Below are 22,202 nucleotides of genomic sequence, written 5' to 3' on the forward strand. Positions count from 1 at the left end.
TGCGTGCCTGCTGTTGTACTGGTCCGGGCGATTGTCGGTTCTATAGTGCTTGCTCACTGAGATACCATGCAGGAGTTTAACATGGATACCTCACTCAGACACGGTATACTGACTCCACCCAACCAGTACTTTCAGCCCCTTAATGCCAAGCGCCAGACAGGGTAACACGAACCATCGTTTAAGGTCTTCTGGTATGATGTGATCGGGATTCTAACAACCGACCTGCTGCTCTCCGGGCAAACACTCTATCCACTAGACCAGGAGGCTCAACAGTTTCAACGTTTCTTTTAAGTTTCTGTGTTAATTCAAGCCAGTGAGGCGACATGAATTGTCTGGCAGGATCATATATGCTTGTTTTGTGCAACAATTTTAATAGTCTGAGCATCCATCCACACTGGTAGAACCATGACACACAAGGTCGCAGTTGAGAGTTGGTTCTGTTAGGTCATCAACAATACAGTGTAGTTTAGATTCAACCTCATGATTCTGTTCTGATCAATTTCCTGGACAGGCTAGATGAGCTTGGGTTTGAGCCCCATTACACAATACTGAAAATAGCTGTCGATTCCAATTACACTCATGAGCAATGCTGGGATTGTGTATCAAAAGCATATATTCATTTCAGCTACAGCCACCAAACCAGATATATTTTTTTATTTAAAATTTGGGGCCTGGATTTTCAGCCTGGTACTGTGACACTCACAGTTGAGGGTTGGTTCTCATCAAGGAGTATCCACACACCTTGGTTTAGCCACCATTCCTTATGGTATTGCACAATTGAGTTAACTACTTCAAGGAATCACAAGACGGGACTTCTACGGGTGTACTGTTTATTACCAGTTAGATGCATACTGTAGAAGGTACTTTACATTCAGCACAACCATTGGCAAGAAAACAAAAAGACTTCTAGCATATGTAGACTTGAGATGCATTGGACATCAAACTCAGAGGTGCAGGCAACAACCATCTTGGCCATCTTCCACATGCCATTCAAAAAACAGTCACATATATTTCAGGCAAACCTTTTTTCCACAGGCGTTTGGTTGGAAGAATAGCCTCATTCCACAGAGTTATTCAACAAGCAATTTGAGATACCAAATTGTAGAATGATTTTTTGTGTGTCAATGTTCATTCTATGATTGTTATAACTCATAGCTTTAGGCCAAGAAACAAAAAGCTATGTTCCCCTATGTCAACTATGTCAACTGACAAGGGCAGATAACTCAGACTGACTTTGGCCACGACAAACTGACAGTCTCCAACATTGCCATATGAAGCACATTCTACAACTGACAGCCAGAAATAATCATTGTAAGCCTTAAGTCTTTTGTTTTCTTAAAATCATACTTCTACAGAAATGGTTTTGAGATTCTAAAAGAAGAAAGCATGTCTACAATAGGTAAGAAACATCAGTCAATATTCTTGATCTGGGCCTGTAAACTTAACTGGAAGGCCCTGAGTATGGATATAACATGGTTTAATGAAGAAATGATAATGGTGAAGACAGCGAGTGAAGGGCGGAGTGATCTAATACTAAATATTCATCGGCAAAACCCGAGATCTATGCAAGGCCGGTTCTTGCTATAGTGAAGTGGCAACCTGCACGTTTGGTAAACTCTGTGACCACACATTCCACCACCACACAACTTCTGGAGAAGTTTCCAAAATGGTGGCACCAACATGCTACTCTGGAAAGTCAGTGCTGTCTACATATCTTCTTGAATATACAGGCTTTCAAAACCAAACGGTAATGTTAAGCAACATTTTTTTTCATGAAGGTCATACAGATATGCCAAGCTTAAAAAGAGCAAGAATGAGAAAACCTAACAGTACATAACTGTCTTTCCATTCAAGAAACGGTTTCTTCATGATTTACAGAGAAAACATGAATGAATATAGAGATATTTAACTCACGGACCAAAGACAGCTTAATAATGTAGAGTCAATATGAAAACTGCGTATTTACTGTTCAACTTGTGTTGATTGCACTATCCATTGCACTAAGAACCCTGATGGTGAGCTGGTGTGGGCAGGCCCTGCCCCGCCTTCAACACCACTGTCCACCAGCACATGTACAGTACATTAGGCAGTGCCACACCTCACTACATTTCCTTAACATTGAATAACCTCATACTTTTGACATGAATTTTGAAAAAAGAAAGAACTGAAAACGTATGCTTGGTGTCATGGTTGGATTCATATGAAATATATTTATAAAATATATAAAAAAATTGAAAAAGTTCATCAATTATGCCTAGTGTAGTCTGTCATCATGCATTGTATGTAACTGTACTGCTCTACACAGCCCTGCCCACGCCGAGGGCAGCCAGACACTTCAAACACACAGACACATCAATGACACTGGCTGTCTGAAGCTGTGTACACACCAATACAAGTGGTTTGGACAGGCAATAAGCATGCATCATGTAAGATACATTATGACCTGTAGCCCTTGCGGGGAAGCAGTCGGGTGTTGAAGTGGTTGGATGCACACATACACATGATTCTGTGTACAAAAAGTATTCATTTCTGTAACCAACATTTAATCACAAATGTATAATTTTAAAAATAGTTACACATTTGTTTTATCTGTGTACACGCAATTGAGTAAATCATTACTAGAAATCGTGAAATAACATTAAAATTGTAAATAATAAAACATGCTGACCCTCTGGTTAAGAATGGTATCATTAGCATGATTAGAATGTTATTTTCTAATAAGTAAACAAAGTTTAAAAAAACAATTTGGTTCAAACGACATCCTATGCAACAATTGTAAAAGCTTAATATATGTAATATCTATGTACAGATATTGAAATGACCACAGCGCTAATCAGCTGTACCACACACAGCATTGGTCAGGATTAAATCAAAGTCGCTATCACGTTCTGTCATCATTGCTGCTAAATACTAAAAACAGCCTGATCCATGGCTATCTGAGATTAAACAAATTCCCAGGAATATCAGTAAATTTGAATATTAGATTATTTAGAGTGTGACTTCATAAATAAAGGCCGAAAATCATGATCTTCAAATACAGAACATCTTTTTTCTGGTTTAACAAGGTCTTGTTCAAACTCAAGACATAACCTTATTGTAATACACATAGCATGGCAAAGGCTCAGCATTAGCATGTATAAATGAAAAATGATATCTACAAATCTATGCCCTATACAGAAACTAATGAAGCAAATAAATAAAGTAGGCAGCAGGTAATATGAATAAAGAAATCCTCGCTGAATCCTTCTTCAACAATGTTCAATGGGAGGTTACTCCAGAAAATCATCCAAGGGAGGGAACTCTGCACAATGCAAGCATGGTCGCACACAATCTACGAAGCATACATAAAGTCTGAACATTCCTGTAACAGTGTGGTCAGGAACTGTTGTGAAGAAACTTGACATTGTAATTCTTTTCTTCAAGAGTCTATCTGAATAGCCAATTTCTTTTAGGTTCTGGTCAATGACACCCTCTGGGTGTTCAGGCCGTTGAGGGCTTCATTCCTTTCCGGCACGTTTCTTACGTACTGCAAAACAAGACAGCAAAGATGTCAAGTAAGATTATTTGCCAGCAGCTGTAGGGATGAAGTATTCGAAACAAATAAGAAACATAGATCCACTTGTTGCACAACAAGGGGTACTGCTGTCCTGAGGGCCGATCTCATACATTTGTTTGGGTGTGGGCTATTACCATTATTACTTGTGAGTGACCCCCATCTCATGTGATGATGTCATACAATGTTAAAATCACTCAATAACTGATGATGTCACACAATGTTAACAACACCGAAAAACTGATGATGTCACACAATGTTAATATCACTCAATAACTGATGATGTCACACAATGTTAACATCACTTAATAACTGATGATGTCACACAATGTGAATATCACTGAATAACTGATGTCACACAATGTTAACATCACTTAATAACTGATGATGTCACACAATGTTAACATCACTCAATAACTGATGATGTCACACAATGTTAATATCACCGAGTAACTGATGACGTCACACAATGTTAACATCACTTAATAACTGATGATGTCACACAATGTTAACATCACTGAATAACTGATGATGTCACACAATGTGAATATCACTGAAAAATGTTTGTTTGTTGTTTATCGCCGCACTCAGCAATATTCCAGCCACATGATGGTGATCTGTAAATAATGGAGTCTGGAGCAGACAATCCAGTGATTGACATCATGAACATCTATCTATGCAATTGGGGTACGATGATCAAGTCAGCAAGTCCAACCACCCTAACCCTCTTACAACATGCATGGGTTGCTGATGATCAATTCTAACCTGGATTTTCACCGGTACACAGAATAACTGTTATCACACGCACTCGAGATATAACTGGTATCACACACTGGAGATGTAACTGATATCACATGCTGATGATACAACTGATATCACACATTGGAGATGTAACTGATATTACACACTGGAGATATATAGAATACTAAACAAGCTCCCATGTAATACCAATTTTATGAAACGAGTGAATAGTTGTGGTATGTGACGAGCAAAAGCGAGTCAGATACCACAACTATTTACGAGTTTCATAAAATTGGTTTTACACGGGAGCGAGTTTAGTATTATATTTATTACTTGCCATTTATAACGTTTTTAGAATTATACTGTTGAGTATGAATAGGCTGACACCTACACGATCCACGGCATAGTCAATTTGAGTTTAACAGAATAATACTTCAAACATGTCAAAAGTTGAAATGTATGAATTTAATACCATACAACGGTCCACCTTTAGAATTCAGGCGTCCGTTCCACAAAATTATTGTAGGGCTAAGACTATCGCAACATACTTTAACTTAGACTAACAACTGTCGTTGTGCTACAATACGATCACCTCATGGAACGGGCCTTGCACCTCGAAGTTTACAATCACGTGACAATACTCGATGACGTAAATGTGTTTATTTCAATTGGAATCTTGGCATATTTTGACAATGACTAACTGGCCGGTGCTACTCACAGGCATCATAGTTGGTCTTCAACTTGTCTATGACCCGAAACCTGGGGTCAGGGAACTCAAAGGTTAGACCAAACCGAAGTAGGGTGTTGTTCGCCAGGATCAGCTTCAACAGGTTCATCTCCACCTGGTTGCCAAGCAGCTCAGGTTTCTGGGGAAAAAAGGAGTAGATTCAAGAAAGGATCCTGATATTTAAGGTATGCTGCTCTTTAGTGTTCCTTTGTGATGTGTAATGACTGTCCCCTTCCCTCACCTACAGTCTCCAGCCTCATCACCTACAGTCTCCACCCACATCACCTACTGTCTCCACCCTCATCACCTACTGTCTCCACCCACATCACCTACAGTCCCCAGCCCCATCACTTACTGTCTCCACCCACATCACCTACAGTCCCCAGCCTCATCACCTACAGTCCCCAGCCCCATCACCTACAGTCCCAAGCCCCATCACCTACAGTCCCCAGCCCCATCACTTACTGTCTCCACCCTCATCACCTACAGTCCCCAGCCCCATCACTTACTGTCCCCTCCCTCATCACCTACTGTCTCCACCCTCATCACCTACAGTCCCCAGCCCCATCACTTACTGTCTCCACCCCCATCACCTACTGTCTCCACCCGCATCACCTAAAGTCCCCAGCCCCATCACCTACTGTCTCCACCCTCATCACTTACTGTCTCCACCCTCATCACCTACAGTCTCCAGCCCCATCACTTACAGTCTCCACCCTCATCACCTACAGTCCCCAGCCCAATCACCTACTGTCTCCACCCTCATCACTTACTGTCTCCACCCCCATCACCTACAGTCTCCACCCTCATCACCTACAGTCTCCACCCTCATCACCTACAGTCCCCAGCCCCATCACCTACTGTCTCCACTCACATCACCTACTGTCTCCACCCTCATCACCTACTGTCTCCACCCTCATCACTTACTGTCTCCATCCACATCACATACAGTCCTCATCACTTACTGTCCCCTCCCCTCACCTACTGTCTCCACCCTCATCACCTACAGTCCCCAGCCCCATCACCTACAGTCTCCACCCTCATCACCTACAGTCCCCAGCCCCATCACCTACAGTCTCCACCCACATCACTTACAGTCTCCACCCACATCACCTACAGTCCCCAGCCACATCACTTACTGTCTCCATCCACATCACCTACAGTCCCCAGCCCCATCACCTACTGTCTCCACCCTCATCACCTACAGTCCCCAGCCCCATCACCTACAGTCTCCACCCTCATCACCTACAGTCCCCAGCCCCATCACCTACTGTCTCCACCCACATCACTTACAGTCTCCACCCACATCACCTACAGTCCCCAGCCCCATCACTTACTGTCTCCATCCACATCACCTACAGTCCCCAGCCCCATCACTTACTGTCTCCACCCTCATCACCTACAGTCCTCAGCCCCATCACCTACAGTCCCCAGCCCCATCACTTACTGTCCCCTCCCCTCCCCTCCCCTCACCTACTGTCTCCACCCTCATCACTTACTGTCCCCTCCCCTCACCTACTGCCTCCACCCATCACCTACAGTCCCCAGCCCCATCACTTACTGTCCCCATCCTCATCACCTACAGTCCCCAGCCCCATCACTTACTGTCTCCACCCTCATCACTTACTGTCTCCACCCTCATCACTTACTGTCCCCTCCCCCATTACCTACAGTCCCCAGCCCCATCACTTACTGTCTCCACCCTCATCACCTACCGTCCCAAGCCCCATCACTTACTGTCTCCACCCTCATCACTTACTGTCTCCACCCCCATCACTTACTGTCTCCACCCTCATCACCTACAGTCCCCAGCCCCATCACCTACTGTCTCCACCCTCATCACTTACTGTCTCCACCCCTCACCTACTGTCTCCACCCTCATCACCTACAGTCCCCAGCCCCATCACCTACAGTCCCCAGCCCCATCACCTACAGTCCCCAGCCCAATCACCTACTGTCCCCAGCCCCATCACCTACAGTCCCCAGCCCCATCACCTACAGTCCCCAGCCCTCACCTACAGTCCCCAGCCCCATCACCTACAGTCCCCAGCCCCATCACCTACAGTCCCCAGCCCCATCACCTACAGTCCCCAGCCCCATCACCTACAGTCCCCAGCCCCATCACCTACAGTCTCCACCCCCATCACCTACAGTCCCCAGCCCCATCACCTACAGTCCCCAGCCCCATCACCTACAGTCCCCAGCCCCATCACCTACAGTCTCCACCCCCATCACCTACAGTCCCACCCTCATCACCTACAGTCCCCAGCCCCATCACCTACAGTCTCCACCCCCATCACCTACAGTCCCCAGCCCCATCACCTACAGTCCCCAGCCCCATCACCTACAGTCTCCACCCCCATCACCTACAGTCCCAGCCTCATCACCTACAGTCCCCAGCCCCATCACCTACTGTCCCCAGCCCCATCACCTACAGTCCCCAGCCCCATCACCTACAGTCCCCAGCCCCATCACCTACAGTCTCCACCCCCATCACCTACAGTCCCAGCCTCATCACCTACAGTCCCCAGCCCCATCACCTACTGTCCCCAGCCCCATCACCTACAGTCCCCAGCCCCATCACCTACAGTCCCCAGCCCCATCACCTACAGTCTCCACCCCCATCACCTACAGTCCCACCCTCATCACCTACAGTCCCCAGCCCCATCACCTACAGTCTCCACCCCCATCACCTACAGTCCCCAGCCCCATCACCTACAGTCCCCAGCCCCATCACCTACAGTCTCCACCCCCATCACCTACAGTCCCCAGCCCCATCACCTACAGTCCCCAGCCCCATCACCTACAGTCCCCAGCCCCATCACCTACAGTCTCCACCCCCATCACCTACAGTCTCCACCCCCATCACCTACAGTCCCCAGCCCCATCACCTACAGTCCCCAGCCCCATCACCTACAGTCCCCAGCCCCATCACCTACAGTCTCCACCCCCATCACCTACAGTCCCAGCCTCATCACCTACTGTCCCCGGCCCTCATCTCCACTCACCTGGTTGGCGACTCTCAATTCTGTGACGACCTGGTTGGTGTTGATTGCCCGCATCAGCCCCACCAAACACTCCCCGCTGATGTAGTTGGATTCCACATTCACTGTCCGCAGTGTTTTGTTCTCGGACAGTGCTTCTGCTAATTTCTGGGGACAAAATTTCAGAAATTTATCAATTTCAACAATTCCAGGTTAAGAGATAAGGGCTGGAAGAACACTGAAATTACTTGAGAAAAAAGCACTGTGTAATTGGTCTTCCCTTTCATTAACATTAGGAGATGAATGGTGAACTGGTTACAATTCATCATAAACCTTCAGAGACAACAACACAGCTACCATTTAACCTGTACCTTCAGAGACAATGACCCATGTACCATTACTCATGTACCATCAGAGACAATAACCCTGATACCATTAATCATGTACCTTCAGAGACAATAATCCGGCTACCATTAATCATGTACCTTCAGAGACAATAACCCTGATACCATTAATCATGTACCACCAGAGACAATAACCTGGCTACCATTAATCATGTACCTTCACAGAGACAATAACCCTGATACCATTTATCATGTACCATCAGAGACAATAACCTGGCTACCATTAATCATGTACCTTCACAGAGACAATAACCCTGATACCATTAATCATGTACCATCAGAGACAATGACCCGGCTACCATTAATCATGTACCTTCAGAGACAATAACTCAGCTACAATTACTCATGTACCATCAGAGACAATAACTCAGCTACCATTAATCATGTACCATCAGAGACAATAACTCGGCTACCATTACTCATGTACCATCAGAGACAATAACCCTGATACCATTAATCATGTACCATCAGAGACAATAACCTGGCTACCATTAATCATGTACCTTCACAGAGACAATAACCCTGATACCATTAATCATGTACCATCAGAGACAATAACTCGGCTACCATTACTCATGTACCTTCAGAGACAACAACTCAGCTACAATTACTCATGTACCATCAGAGACAATAACTCAGCTACCATTAATCATGTACCATCAGAGACAATAACTCGGCTACCATTACTCATGTACCTTCAGAGACAATAACCCTGATACCATTAATCATGTACCTTCACAGAGACAATAACTCGGCTACCATTACTCATGTACCATCAGAGACAATAACTTGGCTACCATTACTCATGTACCTTCAGAGACAATAACCCTGATGCCATTAATCATGTACCATCAGAGACAATAACCTGGCTACCATTACTCATGTACCTTCAGAGACAATAACCCTGATACCATTGATCATGTACCTTCACAGAGACAATAACCCTGATACCATTAATCATGTACCATCAGAGTCAATAACTCGGCTACCATTACTCATGTACCTTCAGAGACAATAACCCTGATACCATTACTCATGTACAATCAGAGACAATAACCCGGCTACCATTAATCATGTACCATCAGAGACAATAACTCGGCTACCATTAATCATGTACAATCAGAGACAATGACCCTGATACCATTAATCATGTACCGTCAGAGACAATAACCCTGATACCATTAATCATGTACCTTCAGAGACAATGACCCGGCTACCATTAATCATGAACCATCAGAGACAATAACCCGGCTATCATTAATCATGAACCATCAGAGACAATAACCCGGCTACCAGTAAACATGTACCTGCAGAGACAATGACCCGGCTACCATTAATCATGTACCGTCAGAGACAATGACCCGGCTACCATTAATCATGAACCATCAGAGACAATGACCCGACTACCATTAATCATGTACCATCAGAGACAATAATTCGGCTACCATTACTCATGTACCTTCAGAGACAATAACCCTGATACCATTAATCATGTACCTTCACAGAGACAATAACTCGGCTACCATTACTCATGTACCATCAGAGACAATAACTCGGCTACCATTACTCATGTACCTTCAGAGACAATAACCCTGATACCATTAATCATGTACCATCAGAGACAATAACCTGGCTACCATTAATCATGTACCTTCACAGAGACAATAACCCTGATACCATTAACCATGTACCATCAGAGACAATAACCTGGCTACCATTAATCATGTACCTTCACAGAGACAATAACCCTGATACCATTAATCATGTACCATCAGAGACAATGACCCGGCTACCATTGATCATGTACCATCAGAGACAATAACTCGGCTACCATTAATCATGTACCTTCAGAGACAATAACTCAGCTACAATTACTCATGTACCTTCAGAGACAATAACTCAGCTACCATTAATCATGTACCATCAGAGACAATAACTCGGCTACCATTACTCATGTACCTTCAGAGACAATAACCCTGATACCATTAATCATGTACCTTCACAGAGACAATAACTCGGCTACCATTACTCATGTACCATCAGAGACAATAACTCGGCTACCATTACTCATGTACCTTCAGAGACAATAACCCTGATACCATTAATCATGTACCATCAGAGACAATAACCTGGCTACCATTAATTATGTACCTTCACAGAGACAATAACCCTGATACCATTAATCATGTACCATCAGAGACAATAACTCGGCTACCATTACTCATGTACCTTCAGAGACAATAACTCAGCTACAATTACTCATGTACCATCAGAGACAATAACTCAGCTACCATTAATCATGTACCATCAGAGACAATAACTCGGCTACCATTACTCATGTACCTTCAGAGACAATAACCCTGATACCATTAATCATGTACCTTCACAGAGACAATAACTCGGCTACCATTACTCATGTACCATCAGAGACAATGACCCTGATACCATTAATCATGTACCGTCAGAGACAATAACCCTGATACCATTAATCATGTACCTTCAGAGACAATGACCCGGCTACCATTAATCATGAACCATCAGAGACAATAACCCGGCTACCATTAATCATGAACCATCAGAGACAATAACCCGGCTACCAGTAAACATGTACCTGCAGAGACAATGACCCGGCTACCATTAATCATGAACCATCAGAGACAATAACCCGGCTACCAGTAAACATGTACCTGCAGAGACAATGACCCAAGTACCATTACTCATGTACCATCAGAGACAATAACCCGGCTACCATTAATCATGTACCTTCAGAGACAATGACCCGGCTACCATTACTCATGTACCATCAGAGACAATAACCTGGCTACCATTAATCATGTACCTTCAGAGACAATGACCCGGCTACCATTACTCATGTACCATCAGAGACAATAACCTGGCTACCATTACTCATGTACCGTCAGAGACAATAACCCTGATACCATTAATCATGTACCTTGAGACAATAACTCGGCTACCATTACTCATGTACCATCAGAGACAATAACCCTGATACCATTAATCATGTACCTTCCGAGACAATAACTCGGCTACCATTACTCATGTACCGTCAGAGACAATAACCATGATACCATTAATCATGTACCTTGAGACAATAACTCGGCTACTATTTGAACTTGTGGAGAGGGGGGTATACCTTGGCTACTTTGTCGGTGGCTGCCACACCTGCCATCTCGAAGATCTTCAGTGTATTGTTTGTTTTCAGGGCCTCGCATACATTAAGTAACTGCTCGATGGAGAGATTCTGGAACAAAGTAACACACGCGGCTATTGATTTGTGTCAGTTTCAACACTCCTGGCTCTCCATGAACATCCTAATCGAACCCTCAAAACAATAGTTGTTATAACAGCCACACAAAGTCTTCATGACACTTCTTAAATAGTTCTTTAGACTGTTTTTATCATAGTTCTTAAAATGATTGTGTCATTATTTCCTTTAAGCTAATAGTAAACAGTTCCAAAAAACAGAGCAGACTAATTCACAGGTAGGGCCACACAAACCAGTTTTGTATAATACACACTGAACATGGACTGTCTAGCTGATCTCACCTTGATATTATTGAGGTTAAGGTGTATAAGCTTGGCATCATTGCTCTTCAGCTGCTCTATGCTCTTCTCAATGTCGGTGTCATTCAAGGGCTCGTCCGGGACGGCCTTGAACTGCTGGGCTCGAGCATGACCTGCATCCAACACACTTGTATTAAACACGGACTGAGAAACAATGACCAGACCAACCGGGGAGCATAGTCTCACACAGATTGTCCTCCAAACAGAGAGATTTGAAACAAAACTAAGAGACATTACCATTTTTATTCATGTTGACTTGACTTTGCTCCTAAATTATGGTTCCATTGAAAGAGCAACCAAGAGCAAGAGTCCAGTGAAGACAATAGCAGTCTCTGAGACCTGTTAAAACTTTACTCTAGTCCTTTTGCTTCAATATTAGCTGATGTGATAAAGTGTGTACGGCTTAATTAGGAGAAAAACCTACTCTAAATTTCTAAATTTGATGTAGTCCCAGTGTCGGGGGTCAAAAGGATAATTGATACCTCTGTTTAACCAATCAGAATTACGGATTCTTCAATATCATGGTAGAATGCTGGTTAATGTGTAACTATATGACGGCAGCCTGTTCATAATCAATATTTACCAGACAAACCAGTGACTGATACTATGAACCAACATTTCCCCATTGCCCTGGTACAATGACATGCAATGAACCAAAGCAGTGAGTCTGACCAACTGGTTCATTGAATTGCTTGTACAAACAAGCACAGGTTGGTAGGGATTCTGCCGTATGATGAGTCTATGTGAAGCAACTGAGTGTACGAGGGTAACCTACCTGTGAAGCCGCCCTCACTGATCTTCTCGTCCTGCAAGGAGGCGTAGTACTGAGTCTGGGTCAGCATACTGTGGAAGCCCAGAACAGCTGCAACACATGGAGTACACATGTAGGAAACGCAATAACTCTGGACACTGAAACACACTGATCTGTAGTGCATTGTGTCGTCACAAACACAACACAGAGAGACATAGGAAGGGAGGTAACTCTGGACACTGATACATACTGATCTGTAGTGCAGTGTGTCGACAGAAACAATACATGGAGATCTAAGAAGGGAGGTAACTCTGGACACTGATACATACTGATCTGTAGAGCAGTGTGTCGACCCACAAACACAACACACGGAGACGTAGGAAGGGAGGTAAATCTGGACACTGATACATACTGATCTGTAGTGCAGTGTGTCGACAGAAACAATACATGGAGATCTAAGAAGGGAGGTAACTCTGGACACTGATACATACTGATCTGTAGAGCAGTGTGTCGACCCACAAACACAACACATGGAGATATAGGAAGGAAGGTAACTCAGTTTGTTTGTTTGTTTAACGCTGCACTCAGCAATATTTCAGCTATATGACAGCGGTCTGTTAATAATCAAGTCTGGACCAGCCAAACCTGTGATTGAGCATCGATCTACGCAATTGTGTTCAATGACATGCATCAACCAAGTCAGCGAGCCTGACCACTAGATCCCGTTAGTCGCCTCTTTCGACAAGCATAGTCGCCTTTTACGGCAAGTTTGGGTTGCTGAAGACATATTCTACTCCGAGATCTTCACGGGTCGAAGGTAACTGTGGACACTGATACATACTGATCTGTAGCGCAGTGTGTCGACAACACATGGACACCTACCATAAGGGAGATAACTTCTACTACAAGGCAAGTGCCACATGCAAAATATGGTGGGCGTGTACTACGTGGGTAAGTATGGTTGGAGCGTACCACGTGGAAGTTATGGTGAGAGTGTACCACATGGGTAAGTATGGTGAGAGTGTACTACGTGGGTAAGTATGGTGGGAGTGTACCAAAGGTATGGTGGGCATGTACTACGTGGGTAAGTATGGTGAGAGCGTACTACATGGGTAAGTATGGTGAGAGTGTACTACGTGGGTAAGTATGGTGGGAGTGTACTACGTGGGTAAGTATGGTGGGAGTGTACCAAAGGTATGGTGGGCATGTACTACGTGGGTAAGTATGGTGGGAGCGTACTACGTGGGTAAGTATGGTTGGCATGTACTACGTGGGTAAGTATGGTGGGAGTGTACCACATGGAAGGTATGGTGAGAGTGTACCACATGGAAGGTATGGTGAGAGTGTACTACGTGGGTAAGTATGGTGGGCGTGTACTACGTGGGTAAGTATGGTGGGAGTGTACCACATGGAAGTTATGGTGAGAGTGTACTACATGGGTAAGTATGGTGAGAGTGTACTACGTGGGTAAGTATGGTGGGCGTGTACTACGTGGGTAAGTATGGTGGGAGTGTACCACATGGAAGGTATGGTGGGCGTGTACTACGTGGGTAAGTATGGTGAGAGTGTACTATGTGGGTAAGTATGGTGGGAGTGTACCAAAGGTATGGTGGGCATGTACTACGTGGGTAAGTATGGTGAGAGCGTACTACGTGGGTAAGTATGGTGAGAGTGTACTATGTGGGTAAGTATGGTGGGAGTGTACCAAAGGTATGGTGGGCATGTACTACGTGGGTAAGTATGGTGGGAGCGTATCACATGGAAGGTATGGTTGGCATGTACTACGTGGGTAAGTATGGTGGGAGCGTACGGTGCGAGTATGTGGGAGCATGGGGTTGGCATGTACAGTGTGAGTGTACTCACCGGCCAGGTCCACCAACTCCTCCTCTGAAGCCTCCGTAAGGATGTCGTCCCACTCTGTGTCAATGTTGAAGTCACCATCATCGTTGCTCTTCTTTGGCTTCTCCTCCTCCTTCTTCTTGAACACTTTGCCTGTACAACAACCAGACACAGGGCAAAGTCAGCATTCATTGAAAGCAACAAATAGAAACCAACAAACATAGAAAACTTCTTTGTCCTCCAAAATCTGACGCCACCATCCGCAGCATTACTGAACACTAACGTAATGGAGACAAAACGTCATGTCCTTGATTCATTAATCCTGAAAACTGTTCATACAGACAAAGAAGGTTTCATTGTTAAATCTCTAAGTCGGTGGAGATCTAATCTCTTTCAACAAAGTATGCATGACTTCTTACAAGTTAAATGACTGGCCTGTCTCTTAAGCCTAGTTTGCAATACATTGAAATGAGTGTTTTTGAAACAAAACTTAACCCCTGGCAGGGAATGGTAGCAGGTTACCTCGGGTCTCCTTCACATAGCTCTTGTTCTGCTCCCAGTCCTTCTCCTGCTTGGCCTGGTTCTCGATGAACTTGAGCAGCTTCTGGCGGTTGAAGGGTCCCGTCGGCTCCTTCGACGTCTGGTCCCTGCATCTCAGGCCGGGGGGCAGCAGGGAGTTCTGACAATAGAAGGTGATTGTAGTAGTGTCAGTTGAAGACAGAAGGTGATTGTAGCAGTGTCAGATGATGACAGAAGGTGATTGTAATAGTGTCAGATGACAGAAGGTGATTGTAATAGTGTCAGATGAAGACAGAAGGTGATTGTAGTAGTGTCAGATGAAGACAGAAGGTGATTGTAGTAGTGTCAGATGATGACAGAAGGTGATTGTAATAGTGTCAGATGATGTCAGAAGGTGATTGTAGTAGTGTCAGATGAAGACAGAAGGTGATTGTAGTAGTGTCAGATGATGACAGAAGGTGATTGTAATAGTGTCAGATGATGACAGAAGGTGATTGTAATAGTGTCAGATGATGACAGGTCATTGTAGTAGTGTCAGTTGATGACAGAAGGTGATTGTAATAGTGTCAGATGAAGACAGAAGGTGATTGTAGTAGTGTCAGTTGATGACAGAGTGAGTGAGTGAATGAGTGAGTAAGTTTTGCTTAACGCCGCATCAGCAATCTTGCAGCTATTCGCGGCAAGAAAATGTCTAAACTGACCATAGGGCGTTGACAGAAGGTGATTGTACTAGTGTCAGTTGATGACAGAAGGTGATTGTACTAGTGTCAGATGATGACAGAAGGTGATTGTAGTAGTGTCGAATGATGACAGAAGGTGATTGTAGTAGTGTAAGATGAAGACAGAGGGTCATTGTACTAGTGTCAGATGAAGACAGAAGGTGATTGTAGTAGTGTGAGATGAAGACAGAGGGTCATTGTAGTAGTGTCAGATGATGACAGAAGGTGATTGTAGTAGTGTCAGAGGACGACGGAGGTCCTTGTAGTAGTTGTGATAATTACTCTAGATCCATTCACTAAAACTGCTCAGCTTTGGGTTTCAATTTACATTACACTGAAAGTAGCTTTTCATCCAAATTACACTTATGGGCGAGAAAGTCTCTTTGAAAATCTTTTGAGGGGATGATATAGTGATGACACCTCTAAAGGAGGTACAATTGGGACAAGGGACAAGACAAGTACATAGCCAGCCTTAGCGACAGGAACAAGACACTCACATCGGGGTCAAAATCTCCGTTGAGTTCCTCCAACTCCTCGGTTGTGAGCTGAGTCAGGAGATCGTCGAGGTCCTCCAACTCGATGTCCGGGACTTCCTTGTCCTTGTCCTTGTGCAGAATAGCCGACATCGCAGAGGTCAGGTCTGCAACATACAACACATCATGTTATACATATTTATACAGTGCTTATTCCACACAATACATGCCAATAGGACATACAATTATGTAGTATAATGATACAATAAATCAAATTTTAGATTTTCAACATCACAGGGTGGCCTGTGTCTGGACCATCCACCATCAGGGTGGTCTGTGTCTGGACCATCCACCATCAGGGTGGTCTGTGTCTGGACCATCCAACATCAGGATGACCATCCACCATCAGGGTGGCCTGTGTCTAGACCATCCACCATCAGGGTGGTCTGTGTCTGGACCATCCAACATCAGGATGACCATCCACCATCAGTGTGGCCTGAGTCTAGACCATCCACAAGTAGGCACAAGTGTTTAGCTGCTTGGCATGTTTAGAGAGGGTAGGAATGGAGTGTTTTCGGGGCAGGGCATGTTAAGAGAGGATAGGATGGAGTGTTTTCAGGGCAGGGCATGTTTACAGAGAGTAGGATGGAGTGTTTTCAGTGCAGGGCATGTTTATAAAGGGTAGGAATGGAGTGTTTTCGGGGCAGGGCATGTTAAGAGAGGGTAGGATGGAGTGTTTTCAGTGCAGGGCATGTTTAGAAAGGGTAGGATGGAGTGTTTTCAGGGCAGGGCATGTTTATAGAGGGTAGGATGGAGTGTTTTCAGGGCAGGGCATGTTTAGAGAGGGTAGGATGGAGTGTTTTCAGGGCAGGGCATGTTTAGAGAGGGTAGGATGGAGTGTTTTCAGGACAGGGCATGTTTATAGAGGGTAGGAATGGAGTGTTTTCAGGGCAGGGCATGTTTAGAGAGGGTAGGATGGAGTGTTTTCAGGGCAGGGCATGTTTAGAGAGGGTAGGATGGAGTGTTTTCAGGGCAGGGCATGTTTAGAGAGGGTAGGAATGGAGTGTTTTCAGGGCAGGGCATGTTTAGAGAGGGTAGGATGGAGTGTTTTCAGGGCAGGGCATGTTTAGAGAGGGTAGGATGGAGTGTTTTCAGGGCAGGGCATGTTTAGAGAGGGTAGGAATGGAGTGTTTTCAGGGCAGGGCATGTTTAGAGAGGGTAGGATGGAGTGTTTTCAGGGCAGGGCATGTTTAGAGAGGGTAGGATGGAGTGTTTTCAGGGCAGGGCATGTTTAGAGAGGGTAGGATGGAGTGTTTTCAGGGCAGGGCATGTTTAGAGAGGGTAGGAATGGAGTGTTTTCAGGGCAGGGCATGTTTAGAGAGGGTAGGAAGGAGTGTTTTCAGGGCAGGGTACTTGTTGGGATGCTTAGGTGTGCCTACAATAGGAATGTTTTTTTAGGGAATTTTAAAGTCTGTTGATTAATTGGTTACCCATGTTCATATTTTCACCACATGTCTCTGAACAGTCCATCACTCGCTTCACATATTAAAGTTGTCACAAGACATATATACATTTATAAAAATGTGATTTTGTGCTTTTTAGCATGTTATTGTCAAAGCATTGAGAATGTATTTTAACTGTGTTATCATGTTTTTAAACTTGCCATAGACACTTTTATGAGGAATTTTGAACCCTGAAGAGTGTTTCTACATTTCCTATGTTTAAGCAAATAGAGTGAGTGAGTGAGTGAGTGAGTGAGTAGTTAAATGCTGTAATTAGTGATATGAATGATGAAACACAATCCTAGAAAACAGTGTATCAGCCCTGAAGAACATTCTATGATGACTAAGACAACCATACTGACTGACAGTACCTGACAAGGTTCACTAAGTTCATCACGGAACACAAGTACCTGCTGCTGAAGTCAGTATGAGGTAACTGCCTCTCATTATGTCGCTCACTCGAACACGTCACATAATGAAGAGAGTATAAAAATTATTATGGACACTGTCGTCAAAATATTACATAAAACTCTCCACCCCTCTCTGTGTCAGGCTGCAGTAATCCAATCCCTAATACAATCCAAACGATTCCAAGGACAAATGGCAATACTGGCCATGATGATGAGACACAGGAAAATATCCAAACTTACCGGCCATTTTGAAAGTTTGCTTGTTTATCTGTGTTGATGTATAATTCTGTAAGCCAGAGGAGAGGTAAATCCACCAGAGTAATGGAAACACGACAAGAGTTTGGTGCGCTACCTATGATGTAATGAATAAGCCACACACTGCCAGTGCAGTTGGGCTGAGTATTGAGGCTCCCCACCCGTGGGGGAGCACAGCGTAACTTACACAATTACATTCTAGGGTTACAAATCTATTTCCACTACCATAGACCCATGAAGTAAAAGGTATCATGTTTCAATGTTTAACATGTGATAAAAACATAGATATGAACATAAACCGTTCGGATGACCACTTCGACTGTAAGCATCATTAATACCATGGTTACTTGCAATTAACTCTCCATTTCAATTACTTTGAAAAAGCCTTACAATTCTTAGATCAGATCAGGGGTTTTGACCAAAGAATCAAGAAAAATTCGTTCAAATTGTTGACAGTATTTGTGTTTAAATATTTTAAGTACAGGGACACAAGTGTTGTGGTCCAGTGACATGAATAGGCACTGGGTATGAGTTGCAGCCACATTGTCTATCATTCAAAGTGAAAAAAACACCTGATTTTCTCATAGGACTACTAGGGGTGAAACGATACATCGGCGCACCGGTGCATTGAGAGTTTTCATGCCACGATACGCTACACAATACGCCTTTTCCGTGTTGATACATGACAATACACTTGCTAAAGTAAATAACTTACTCATTGAATGACCTGGAGCAATTTTGTCAGTCAGATATTGCAAAATGTGCTGTAATTAAGTGTTTCAAGTTCAGTAGAGTCAATAGCTGCTTTCTTTTTGAACCTGCTGGGATATATTTATAGTCAATCCTTGTGATTTGATGTAAATATGCATATCGCAATATGTATCATATCGTGACCTATGTATCGCAATATATATCGGATCGTGACCTATGTATCCTACTATGTATCGTATCGTGACCTATGTATCGCAATATGCATCATATCGTGACCTATGTATCGCAATATGCATTGTATCGTGACCTATGTATCGCAATATGCATTGTATCGTGACCTATGTATCGCAATATATATCGGATCGTGACCTATATATCCTACTATGCATCATATCGTGACCTATGTATCGCAATATGCATCATATCGTGACCTATGTATCGCAATATGCATCATATCGTGACCTATGTATCCTACTATGTATCGTATCGTGACCTATGTATCGCAATATGCATCATATCGTGACCTATGTATCCTACTATGTATCGTATCGTGACCTATGTATCGCAATATGCATCATATCGTGACCTATGTATCCTACTATGTATCGTATCGTGACCTGTGTATCGCAATATGTATCGTATCGTGACCTTCCTGTATTGTTTCACCCCTATGACTACAGTTAATCATTCATTGCCATGACAGATTAACTCGTCATATGAACAAATCAGGTGTTGTTTAATTCTTTTGAGTAGTAAACATGCTGTAGCAGGAACATGAAGAATGAAAACAACCATCCCAACACATCCAATGACGGCCACAGAGCTACAGATAAGCTGCGAATTTGCGTAAAATACACCCCAAAACTAATCAAACCCAATTACTTTCTATGAACTTGCGTAGAGAAACGCATGCAAAAAATGAAAAACTCAATTGTTTGAAAACAGCACACGTATACCCAATGAAGCTTTTTCAGCATGCGGAGCTAATTTCCGTAACTTAGTTACGAGCTAATTTACTTTCTCACTCATTTTGGAAAAAATAATAATAGAGTGATGAATAGATAAGTGAAAAATATTGGTTACCCAATGAAAAATGTAATAACCCAATTAAAATGGAAACCTTCGAGTAAAAACTCAATTGCTCAAAAAGTTATCTGGAGCTCTGCGTCCATCAAAAAGGGAAGGTTTTGGGCCACGTCCACAAACCATTTACGAGCTGTTTGTTTGTTTGCTTGTTGTTTAATGCCACACTCAGCAAATATTCCAGCTATATGACAGCGGTCTGTAAATGACAGAGTCTGGTCCAGACAATCCAGTGATTGATATCATGAGCATCGATCCAAGCAATTGGAATACGATGACATGCATCAACTAAGTCAGCGAGCCTGACCACCTGATCCCGTTGGTTCCCTCTTGCGACAAATTTAGTCGCCTTTAAGATATCATTGTTTGTTTTCACTAGAGCACATAACTGTTATAGGCCCCTTATTTACATTGCACGTTCTTATGCCATTTTCAACTGCGTACTTATCAGAACATATGCAAAAACAAACAAAAACCATTTCAAATTGTCCATCCTCTTAATTCAATACCCCCTCCCCCATGGAGAGCCTCAAAACTTCCAAACCATCTATATTTACCTAGGAATCAGTCATATGTACTCATTACTCATTAACCTCATTATAAGGTCACAACTAAAATAAACCCATGTCCTCCCATCACCACCCTCAACAGACATTCAGACAACAGTCTTCCTCATTGCTACTCATGTTCCTAAATCCCTGGTCAGGAAAATCTTAACATCAAATTATCAATTTAGTTCCCCTTTTTCCCACTATAGTGAGGAGGCTGAGAATACAACTATGGAGTAGGACATCTCAAAACCATATGTTTAGGTTTAATGTTATAAACAAGGTGCTCCCTCTCAGAAGTTGTGATGGTTGGGGGGCTCCTGAGGGGGGGGATGACTGATGAGAAACATCACCATGTTGTCACAGGGTCTTGCAACAAAAGTGAGTGAGTGAGTGAGTTGGGTTTAACACCGCTTTTAACAGTATTCCAGTTATATCACAGCGTGTCAGCTTAATGTGGGAGGAAAGCCCGAAGTGATGCAGGTCTCAGACTTTTACCACTTCTGTGAAACCCATGAGCACGGGTACGGTGCTGACAAACCTAGAAACATAATCGGGGCAAATCGGGATTCAAACCCACAAGCATAGGTTTCTGACGTGCCCAAGGGACGCAACTCTGCACAGCGAATCATGGCACCTTAGATGACTGGGCCACCAGTGCCCCCTTGCAACTAAATACAAAACAGTGATCGATATAAAGCATGAAAGTCAAGCAGTCCCTTGCATAACCCTAATTTTAACTGCTGAAAGCTCCGAGGGTTCCTAGATTCAAATACGATAGGAGCAAACATCAAGGATCCTAGGAACCCCTTACTTTAAAACCATAACGTACCTTGGAGGCAAATGATAATTTATGACATAGCCTGTTACAGTTTGAGATATTAGGGTTGTTGCTGGGTTAGAATTCTAATTTAAATAATATCATTCATTACCAGGGTTACATTTTTTCCTCTTTCCTCAGTATCAAAAACATAACATGGAGAGACAACACAAGATGTTGTTGTGTTCTGGCACAAGTTACATTGCTTAGGACGCAGAGATGATGAAAACAAACCACCAATGCACAACAAGAGCATGACAACAAGCTTTACCTCTGAGAACCTTTTATAAGTTTAGTTAAATACTATCATGACCATATAGAAACTATAGAAAATCATCAACTTTTGACATTTTACTTTACTTTTACAAAATTGAATCTGAATGCACAATAAATAGGTAAGGGTTTCACAAAAAAGATTCCTGCTGTCATAGTTTATGGCTTATTGGAATCGAACAAGATTTAAACTAGAAATTTGAAAGTCATTACAGATTGAGTGGCACATCTGTGCAAAGCCCCAAATTATTTTTGGCAGTTCTTGCCAAGATAGCATCATGCATAGAAGTCTGCGGAGAAACCTG

At 43.4% G+C, this 22,202-nt stretch overlaps 1 protein-coding gene across 3 annotated transcripts in view; it reads right to left on the bottom strand.

The window, feature by feature from the left end:
* Positions 1-819: 819 nt before the first annotated feature.
* LOC139461046 (tropomodulin-like) overlaps positions 820-22,202 on the bottom strand; it is a 38,405-nt gene continuing 17,022 nt past the window's right edge. For 2 of the 3 annotated variants that reach the window (XM_071242553.1, XM_071242555.1), the window contains exons 2-10: positions 16,320-16,462; positions 15,107-15,263; positions 14,609-14,737; positions 12,770-12,856; positions 11,977-12,107; positions 11,564-11,671; positions 8,030-8,173; positions 5,013-5,160; positions 820-3,526 (exon numbers count right to left, since the gene is read on the bottom strand). In XM_071242553.1, the coding sequence (XP_071098654.1) occupies positions 3,498-3,526; positions 5,013-5,160; positions 8,030-8,173; positions 11,564-11,671; positions 11,977-12,107; positions 12,770-12,856; positions 14,609-14,737; positions 15,107-15,263; positions 16,320-16,448 (1,062 nt within the window). In that variant the 5' untranslated portion in view covers positions 16,449-16,462 and the 3' untranslated portion in view covers positions 820-3,497. Of the gene's footprint in view, positions 3,527-5,012; positions 5,161-8,029; positions 8,174-11,563; positions 11,672-11,976; positions 12,108-12,769; positions 12,857-14,608; positions 14,738-15,106; positions 15,264-16,319; positions 16,463-18,447; positions 18,586-22,202 lie in introns of those variants that run through there. The other variant, XM_071242552.1, reaches the window with a different exon arrangement.

Source organism: Haliotis cracherodii, unplaced genomic scaffold (genome assembly GCF_022045235.1).
Source record: "Haliotis cracherodii isolate W230 unplaced genomic scaffold, xgHalCrac1.p SCAF_14, whole genome shotgun sequence".
Lineage (NCBI taxonomy): Eukaryota > Metazoa > Mollusca > Gastropoda > Lepetellida > Haliotidae > Haliotis > Haliotis cracherodii.